This window comes from Glycine soja, chromosome 8, assembly GCF_004193775.1.
Source record: "Glycine soja cultivar W05 chromosome 8, ASM419377v2, whole genome shotgun sequence".
NCBI classification, from domain to species: domain Eukaryota; kingdom Viridiplantae; phylum Streptophyta; class Magnoliopsida; order Fabales; family Fabaceae; genus Glycine; species Glycine soja.
The window spans coordinates 18,426,082-18,435,701 of NC_041009.1; the positions used below are offsets into that span (position 1 = coordinate 18,426,082).

A 9,620-nucleotide genomic window follows, 5' to 3' on the forward strand; every position below is an offset into this window, starting at 1 on the left:
ATAATAAATATTTTTGAATACTTAATTTCAAAACATCTATATATTGTCAAATATGTTTCAATTTTTTTTTTACAGAAACACGGAATGAGTGTAAAGAGGGAAAAAAGCTGTGCAAAAATAATTACCTAGTCTAATTTTAAAACAATATACAAGAGAAAAAAGTGGTGACCAAAAATCAGTAATACGTTAAATTAATCATTTTTAAATTTAAACATCTAATGGTATCAACGGTAAACAGACGAAAGAACTCAAACAAAATTATTTAAAAACAAAAGACTAAAATAAAACTTTTAAAACTTAAAAATACAAAAATAAGAAAACAATAAACCATAAAAACTCAAAAGTAACATTTAGCCTAAAACGAATGGAGGAGGCTTTATCCATACGTTTTTCTCTTGTATAAAATGAAGACTCGCATATCTTGTATTCGGAATTTTTGTTTTGAAATGAGTAATGTAATGGTATACCATTAACCTGAGAATTTGGTAACATTATTTGTAAATATTACACTTCTATAACATTTAATTTGAATGCAAATTCATAATCAAATAAATCGCGTAAAGGATAAGGATGAGTATTTTCAAGGTGATTTGCTGCCTTTATTGAAACACTCGTGAAGATGAGAAAATTTTACAAATGAAACACGCCTAAAACAATCCTAACCCGAAATTATTAAAAAAAAAAGTGGTGATTAAAATCTAACCTATACTAAAATGAGCAGAAGATATTATTATTATTTTTTTGTGGGTGGGTGGGTAGGGGTAACTGAAACGACAATTTAAGTTGACGCACTTTACACATGAAACCCATTCTTCTAGGTAAACACCTCATTTAGAAACCCCAGACTCCAACGACTTGAATAACAACAGCAACGCTACCTTGTTTGGAAAATAAGTAATGAGATAAAGCAAGGTCAATCACCAAATGTGAACAACATTCTTGGCACAACTGGTACGTCTTCCTAACTGGTTTGAGTTGAAGAGGCAGTCACTGATTGACCATCATCAGGTTTAACTACATTACCAATGGGGCCATGACCATGAGAGACTAAACTATCTCTATCTGCAACAACTTCCTTGTTATTCTCATCTAAGCGGACAACTAGAGCAAAGCTCTTCGACATCTGCTTCATGAAATCACCGGTAGTGTTAGCAGAACTTCTATGCTCATTTTCTCCAACTAATCCAGTAGCCACCATGCTGCTTTGCTGCCTTGCCTTCCGTTCTTGCATAGCCTTCTGCCGGTCTTCATAAAAATCAAAATCATCCAGGATGGACACATCAGTTTCATAGTTTTTAAAAATGGTCAACATTTCAACCCCCTGTCCCAACTTCACCTGTAATGTTTAAATTTCAGAAAGGAGCAAAAAATCAGTAGGATGCAATCATGCAACTTTTAATAGCACATAATAAAAACAAGAATTATATGAAAAATAATTAGAAGACAAATCAGGTGAGCAAAAAGTAAACTTGGTAGATGACCCAAACAAAGTTCAAACAAATGGAATTCCAAACACCAAGAACAGGAAAAAAAATAACTTTTAGGTTGTCTAAAAGTTTGAGAAGGTTTCTCAAGGCAACAGGCAGTTCAACATTCAATTGTCAGAAGTCTTCTCATTGACACATTGCAATAATCATTTCCATTTGTCATCCTCCCAAATCTGACATGCTAGGAAACTAGAGTAAAAACTGTTAAAAAGCATGATTCATAAATTCATATACAGTGAAAGACCCAATGATTCCTACCTCCTGAGTATCTCGACTGTTTGTCACAGGCTTGTTATCATTATTTTCAAGAATAATGTGACGAAACTGACTGTTTGGAACATCTTTAATTATGTGCCACTTCAAGGGAAACTGCCCACTCCACTTATCTTGCTGCCAGAAGTCCACACTCTTGTCAAAATTGACAGGTCCAACCATTTCAGCTACCCCACAGAACTGAGCACTAGCATTTACCTGGAAATAGTTGCAGCAAATTTTTTCATGGTAGTCATGTGTTAGAGAAACACGATAGCAAGAAAATAAAGAAAATTAAAAACTATAAAAATTAATTTTAGTACTGGACTAATTTTAAACCTAATATCAGCCTTGGGAGATGTCAAATGCCGTACCCAATCAAATTATAGCTAAAGCAATAAAATGCCATCAATATAGGGACAATAACTAAACCCATTGAATCTTTTTTTGGAGTTTTTTTTATGGGAAACAACTACTTTTTTTTCAAAAGCTAACTTAAGAAACTGCAAAGGAAGACGGTTATTTCTCCAAAAAAGCTCTCAATGTTTTTAACAGAAATGAAATACACACACACACACACAAAAAAAACTCTGAACCAAGGTTTGCTGCAAACACAGGACAACAGAAATATATAGTCACTACAGGAAGAAAATCGTAGCACAATATTTGTGCTTAAAAAAGATACAAATATCAGATGATTACCGAAAAAAAGAGAAATATAGGACAGGCATCTTGCTTCTCCATTGCTTGGCGATATGCATCATCTAACTTTCTGTTTCCATTTGGTGTACTAGCCCAGACACCATATTTAATGCTCTTGTGAACATTATCTTCACTGTAAGATTTGATGACAAAAAATTTGGCATCCTTGTAATCTGTGGCAAAATCTGACCGATTGAGTGATTCATTTTGGAACTTGGCAGTAGATGCACTATTTTTACTACTATCCACAGAATTATTTTCAGTTGAAATTTGATTTTTCAACTTCGAGGCCCTTGGTCCTCGGTTCTGCTCACTAAGGATATCAAGAGTACCATTACAGTTGCAAAGAGAAGCAGTTGGTCTCCCTTGCCGCCTGCTATTTTCAAGAGAAGCAAAACTCCTATCATTAAGATTGGAAATGGAAGTGCCTCCAAAGCTAGAACCCTGGTTAGGCAGGTATCCTCTACCATAGGAGTTTGAACCAGATCCAAACCCATACAATGATTGCTGTTGATGAGAAGCCTGCATAGAACAGGATAGTCAGCACTATGCAACAGCATATAAATTTGTGTTGTTCTCTGGCAACTTCTACAGTTTCACATTGTTGCCATGCATGGATGATAAGCAATGGTTCATTTAAGACCACAATTCAGAAATTTCTTTGGAATAAATTAATATCAATTTTTGGATCATTGGACTTGAGATCTCTTTTTTTTTTTTTTTTAAAAAAAAAGAACTGAAAATCTATTTTTATCCATAATTTCATTCAAATTCACTAAAAAAATTCCTTTTTTTCCGCATAGGTACAAGCATTGCCAGTCAAACTGCTTTCCAACCAATAAAATCTGGATTCTGATGAATGCCAATGATGCCCAAGGTACTATTGGATTTATATATAAGCAGACAAGGGCAAATTAAGTTATCATGCATATAAGTTTGTTAGATATAGAGGGATGTTTCTGTTAGCCTTATCATTTTAGTAGTTCTGTATCTTTAGTTTTATGTGTTAGTATTTCATATAATTTTGTGCAGCTGTAAGCTTGTAAAACAAGCTCTAAATAGCTTAATAAAATTCAGACAGATGTCAAAATAAGACGAGAACTCCAAAATAAGGTAACAGAGCTAGGGGAGATAAATCCTAACTCCAATCTTTACCATCGTTGTATAGTCCGAGTATATTTGTAAATATTAAGATATTTTTTAGGCTTAAATATGAATATAGTCTGTATAAGTTTGGGATTTCTCAATTCTGGTCCTTGAAAGTTTTTTCTTCATTTTTTAGTCCCCGTAAGTTTGGGCTTTCTCAATTTTGGTCCCTATATTGTGAACTTATAGGGACTAAAAATAAAAAAAAATAAAAGAAAAAGAATCTTAAAGGGGCTAAAATTGAAAAAGCACAAACTTATGTGAACAAAAAAATTACAGGAACAAAAATTGAAAAGGCACAAACTTTATCGGGATTAAAAATGAACAAAAAAACTTATAGGAACCAAAATTGAAAAAGTGCGAACTTACATAGACTAAATTAATATTTAAGCCTTCTTTTTATTTCCTACTTTCCCTATTTCCTTCTTTAATAAGTTTAGCCTAGAAAAAGGAATTAGAGCTTGTATTGCAAACACAATATATTCAGTTTTCTTCTTTCATGTTGGTATCAAAGCTCCCAATCTCAGGGGCTCTACTTTCACTGCTACTGCTTAGCTATTGCCTGAAGCAACCTATTGGGCTGGCAACTACACAAGAAAAGCGCCTCCTCGCCACCAGCACGTCTTCAAAGAATCTCAATCATCCACCGCTATATGCACAGTCACACATTTCCCCAATCTTCAATGCATGTAAGCCACACACCGCCAGAGTGCCCATTCGCCAACACCACCACAAAAAGGGTCGTTGACAACCTCTCTTCCAACTTAAGGGGTTAGTTTCCTCATACCTTCATCTCATTTGGTGGCTATTTTCAGGCACTATTTTTCTTTCTTTGAACAGAATGTCACCACTGTCCCACTATTGTCATAGCTAAAGAGAAGAGTGATAAACACCCAAGCACATAGGGAACCCTCCCTTAAAAGTTGGCTTTCGGGGGGAAACCAAGCCTTTTCAGTACTCCACTGAACATCCCATACTACTCGCTATGGGAGTTAGGCATCCCATAACAGCCAAGTCCCTACCATAAATTGAAAAGCACCCATGCACTTGGGGAACCTTCCCTTAAAAGCAAGCTATGAAGGGGGTAGAACCAAGTCGCTTAAGTGCTCTACCAAGCATCCCATATTACTTAATGTAAGACTTGGGCACTCTATGATAGGAACATATAGCATCGCCCTTAAGAGTCGTCGTGCCAATGACTGCACTCTACGACACTTCACTCATCCTTTCTGGTCAACCCCTCAATAGGTAGCCTTTTTTAAAGTCCTTGAACGCATGGGAGGACACGGGGTAGCTTCCCAAAATTGCGGCAGAAGATACACCGTCCCTCAATCAAAAAAAGGACCTGGAAAAAGGTGTTTCCTTTCTATCATCAAGCAAACCTAGAAGCTTCGGTAGCTTCCCACAATTGGCTTCAACTCACTTTTTAGCTAACCTGGATGAGCCAAATTGGCTCACTTTGACAGCTCACAACCTATTAGCTAGTCTGGTTAAAATAGTTGCTCAAAAGATTCCATTTTGGAGATGCTGGACAAATGACCCCCTGTGCGTGATATTACCTTGAAACCAATCATGCATGAAAAAAGCAAACATATTGAAATCTATTGACATTTTATAAGTGACAAAATCCATATAGATGACATTGTCACAACTTTTGTCAACTCAAATGACCAGCTTGTAGACATCCTCATAAATCATTTGGAGAACATTATTTTTACAATAAGCTTGGATCATATGATATATATATACATACATACACTCCAACTAGAGAGGTAGTGTTAGACATATAAGGATGATTCAGTTAGTCATATTATTTTCTGCATCTTTAGCTTAATGTGTTTTTTTTTTACAGCAGTAAAACAAGCTCTCTTTACTATTGAAATTGAGAGTGTTTTAACAAGACACATTATATTATTCTTCATTTTTGGGTTTATCTCTTTTGTTTAAGAGCTATAAAATTACTTATTAGAAAATGAAACATATTGTGTGTTTATGCTCAAGTTATAGAACAAACCATTCCAACACTAGGCCCAAATGACCCAAGTGAGCCCATTGGCTGTGGAGAAACAGATGGCGATAGGGGCATCAAAGATCTCTGTCTTTCTGATGGTTTTGAGCAGTCTGACCAGATTCCACCAGATCTTGATCCTTCAAATCCTAGTTGGGATTCATGAAAGCCAAAGGAACCAGGCGCTACAGGAAAGTTGCCTCTACCAAAAGATCCCACTGATGGATAGCCCGCTCTTGGTCCAAAAAACATGTTATCAACTTGTTGGTCAATACCTACCAGGTTGGTGAGCTCTGGCTGTGAAACTGGAGTAGGTGAGTTAAGATATGGTAAGCTAGGAGGAACCAGCTGATGATAATAAGGTGGCCCAGTGTATGGAAATTGCTGAGGGGAGTATAACTGTGTGTCTACACCTACAGAAGGCAAAGGTGTGGTAACTGGGGAATATGGTCCATAAGGCACTTGTGGGTTGAAGCCATACCCAGAATGGAAAATAAGAGATGGATTTTCATTGTAAACACCCTAAAAAAGTTTAAAAGAACATATATTACGTCAAACATTACAAACAGAAACTGTGCATAAAAAAGAAAGAGATGTCAAATTCTCACAGGAGATCCAATGTCTAAACCCTCAGAATTGACATATGAAGAATATTCATCCCATTCACCATTGCCATTGTCAAAACCTGGAGTCAGACTTGCCAAAAATTAGAACATAGCAATATAAACACCAATTACCAAACAAACATTGCACAACAAAGCACACTTTCAAGATGAGCACCAAAAGACAATTGAGAGTCCAATTGTCAATGTCCGCTTTGCAATTTGAAAAATTCTCTGATAATAATATGTGGTGCTGGTTTAAGGGGGGAAAAATAATTGGACAGAAGTGTCCAAAAGCATGTTACTAAATCATGTACATAAAAGAACAAAATCCCTACATTCATATCAAAGGCGTTAAAAATTTATTTAAAGTCTCACACACTTTTGAAAACTCATACTGATTATCAAAACAAACAAACTTCTTCAAGTCCAAAAACATTAAATATTTAACGATCTGCATAGATTTCTAGAGTTGTGTGCCATGAAAAATTTGCATAAAGATTGATAACAATGAAAGCAATATGACTGCTAGTGTGAGAAGAACGCTGAATAGGTTAAAAAAGAATAAATAACTCGGGAAAGTGTTACATTACTATCATGTGTTTCAAAATGATATTACCGTTTCAGTAATTTATTTCAAAATGTGAAGAACAGTAACACAAACGTGAGGAAGTTAACATTGACAATAGCATTGCCCACATATATGAAAAACTTAAAAGCCATGTATAGTTGAAGTTCCAAGGTGGTCGATCAACTTAATAAAAGAGTTAGAATTCTTTCAAAGAATAAAAAAAGACTTGCAGAAATGAAGAAATAAAGATTAACCTCTATAGTAGAAAGCCTGGGCTTGGGGAGCATACACATTAGGAGGATACAGAGGACAATCTCCAACTGAACCTAAAGATCCTGATTGACTTGTGGTCTCCCTTGAATGACCTATAGTTGTTGTACCCTGAGAAGAGTTCAAAGGTATTGAACTTTCAGGTATTGATAAATGAAACTGAAAAATATGACATAACATATGCAGGGGGGATATCTAGTGAGAGGACTACTTTTATATGAGAGCAAGAGAACCACTACCTGCTCCTTCAAGTTATCTGGTTCGGCCGGTATCTCTTCTGCATGCATGATCAATAAGCTCAATTGACAGTATGATCTTCGAAAAACAGGCAGTAGCAGTACAAATTATTGAGCAACCAAAGCTAAATTTGGAGATAGCAAATCCAGACGTGCAAACAAATGCACACATGATTAAAAGAAAGAACGTGAATATACTTTGAAATGGAAAGCGGGCAAGGGCGCAGTAAAACAGTATTGCTGGAAGCATAAAATGAAGTGTAATAGATCCCACATACAAAAATAAAATGAATTACCCTTCAGGATGATAATTTAAGCCATAATTATGAAATCAAAAAACGGGGAAGCTTGACTTAAACCACCACCCACACACACTATAAACGCTTGAGACCACGATGATCCATCCCATCAGGGATGGTGTCATAATCATTCATTACACAGAAAATCAAAATAACCAGATCACACCACCAATTCTTGTCTTACCCAGATGCAAGGTTTAAGAAAGTAACGGACATCGAACATCAACGACAAACAAAACAAGATTTATTTTTTTAATATTGAATGGTAAAATTAATCATTGACTTCGTCGAGAGAGAAAATTGGGAAGGTCAAAATTGGATGAAATAATAATAATAAAAATAATAATAACAATAACAAACAGAAGAAAGGAGTTGAACGGTACCGGTGGTACGATCCGGACCCTGCGGTGGTTGGGTTGCCGCCATGAATCTGAAGAGGAAACCCGCACAGCATAAGAATGAAGAATCTCACCAAATTGCAAATTACGAACGAAACAGTACCTATCTATTCATCTAGTGGTCTACTACCTCGTTCTCGTTCTAATTAAATGTATATTATTTCAGTCTGTGATTGTGTTCAATAAAATTGCTTATAATTAGGGGGGAGGTTGCGGATTGCATAAAGAAAAAAATATATTAGTCGGTTAATGAAACAAGTCATTTAATCTAATTTTATATATTTTCACAAATTAACATCTATTTTTTTTAGAACGGGATCCAATCGAATTAAAAATAAATTAGATTTTGTGTCCAAAAGAAAATGAATTAGATTTTGGAGATGTATTCAATTAAGATTTAAAAGAATTTTAGAAGTTTTTTTTAGTAAAAAAATATAAAGATATTAATTAAAATTTTTAAGTAATAAAAATAAGTTTTGTGATATTTAACCAAAATTAGTAGGATTTGGTGAGAAATTTAATAAAATATGTTACTATTTAATTCAAATTTTTTGCAACTTAAATAAGTTTTTTAATATTCAAAAGTATATAATTTTCAAAATATACAAGTATCCATGTTTGTGATATATAATTTTTATAAAATTGATATGATTGATGATTAAAGGAGAATGAGTCTATTATACTTATAAATATGATAAAAAAAATTGATTTATTAAATAGTAGGTTTAATTATTATTTTTTTGCATAGGATAGATCTTTATCAATAATTTTAGATGTTTTTTTTAAAAAATCACAAAATTCTTTTAAATCTTAAAAATCATTAATGTCATTTTAAATCTTATGAATTCATATTTTATAAATCTATTAAAATCTGAATTATAAAATCCTAATCATACAATCTTTTTAAAAAAAATCTTAAAAAGTCATTAGTATATATATTTTTTATCAATGGGAAATAAAGAAGGCAACAAGAGCTAAACAGAAACAAGAAGGCTACACTCAGGAAAAACATCCTAAGAGCATCAACCAACAACATAGGGGATAAAGAAATTGGACAAGGAACCAAAGTAGACATAGGTTCGGGAGAGGATGAACCCTTCTTCGAAAGCCAATTTGCACAAATGTTGGCTTCCCTATAAACATGATGAAATGATAGTTGCCACTTCTTTGTCTGGAAAGTACAGATACAGTTGATAATGGGTGTATACGAATGATGGGTTGTAACACCCTCTGCAACTAATTGAAGGGCCAACAACGAGTGAGACTCACACTCGACACTCTTGTAGCCAGAGTTCCAAGCAAGAGAGAGGCCATGAAATAAGACATGTAATTCTGCATTAAGAGAGGTTGCAAAACCACAACTACCCAAAAAACTTGAGAGCCATTGACCAAGGTTGTCACAAAGGATTTCGCTGAAACCCGCCTTCCCTGGGTTGCCTAGCCATCCACGTCCAACTTGATTGAGTTCTCAGCTAGTGAGGACCTAGATACTGCAAGCGGTTGCTTTTGAGCCTTTGGATTGGGGGGAGGAGAGAAAGCAATATCATATGTTGTTTTTGCTTGATTTATAATGAACCAAGGCTGCCATTTCTTATCCTTGAAGATCTTCATATCCTGCGCACACTAAGTGAACCAACACGCACACGCAA

The 9,620-nt window shown here is 34.9% G+C and overlaps 1 protein-coding gene across 3 annotated transcripts; it reads right to left on the minus strand.

Moving 5' to 3' along the window:
- Nucleotides 1-520: 520 nt before the first annotated feature.
- On the minus strand, nucleotides 521-8,156 carry LOC114422553 (YTH domain-containing protein ECT4-like). Of its 3 annotated transcripts, none has more exons than XM_028388967.1 (8): nucleotides 7,957-8,156; nucleotides 7,278-7,353; nucleotides 7,023-7,149; nucleotides 6,204-6,280; nucleotides 5,602-6,117; nucleotides 2,442-2,963; nucleotides 1,746-1,958; nucleotides 521-1,336 (listed from the first exon to the last, which is right to left on the minus strand). In XM_028388967.1, exons 1-8 carry the CDS (start codon nucleotides 8,025-8,027, stop codon nucleotides 962-964), a joined length of 1,977 nt encoding a protein of 658 aa, XP_028244768.1. In that variant the 5' UTR covers nucleotides 8,028-8,156; the 3' UTR covers nucleotides 521-961. The 3 variants fall into 3 exon arrangements, with proteins under 3 accessions (XP_028244768.1, XP_028244769.1, XP_028244770.1); XM_028388968.1 differs by having other exon boundaries at nucleotides 7,278-7,315; nucleotides 7,957-8,151; XM_028388969.1 differs by having other exon boundaries at nucleotides 7,278-7,399; nucleotides 7,957-8,150.
- Nucleotides 8,157-9,620: the final 1,464 nt, after the last annotated feature.

What these genes read in the sequence shown, in the direction of transcription:
- LOC114422553 (XM_028388967.1), bottom strand. Translation starts at nt 8,027, where the DNA reads ATGCTGTGCGGGTTTCCTCTTCAGATTCATGGCGGCAACCCAACCACC. An exon ending in GTTTAGACATTGGATCTCCT is followed by an intron (nt 6,118 to 6,203) that starts GTGAGAATTTGA and finishes AAACTTTTTTAG; the next exon opens with GGTGTTTACAATGAAAATCC. An exon ending in CTATATTTCTCTTTTTTTCG is followed by an intron (nt 1,959 to 2,441) that starts GTAATCATCTGA and finishes AACTATTTCCAG; the next exon opens with GTAAATGCTAGTGCTCAGTT.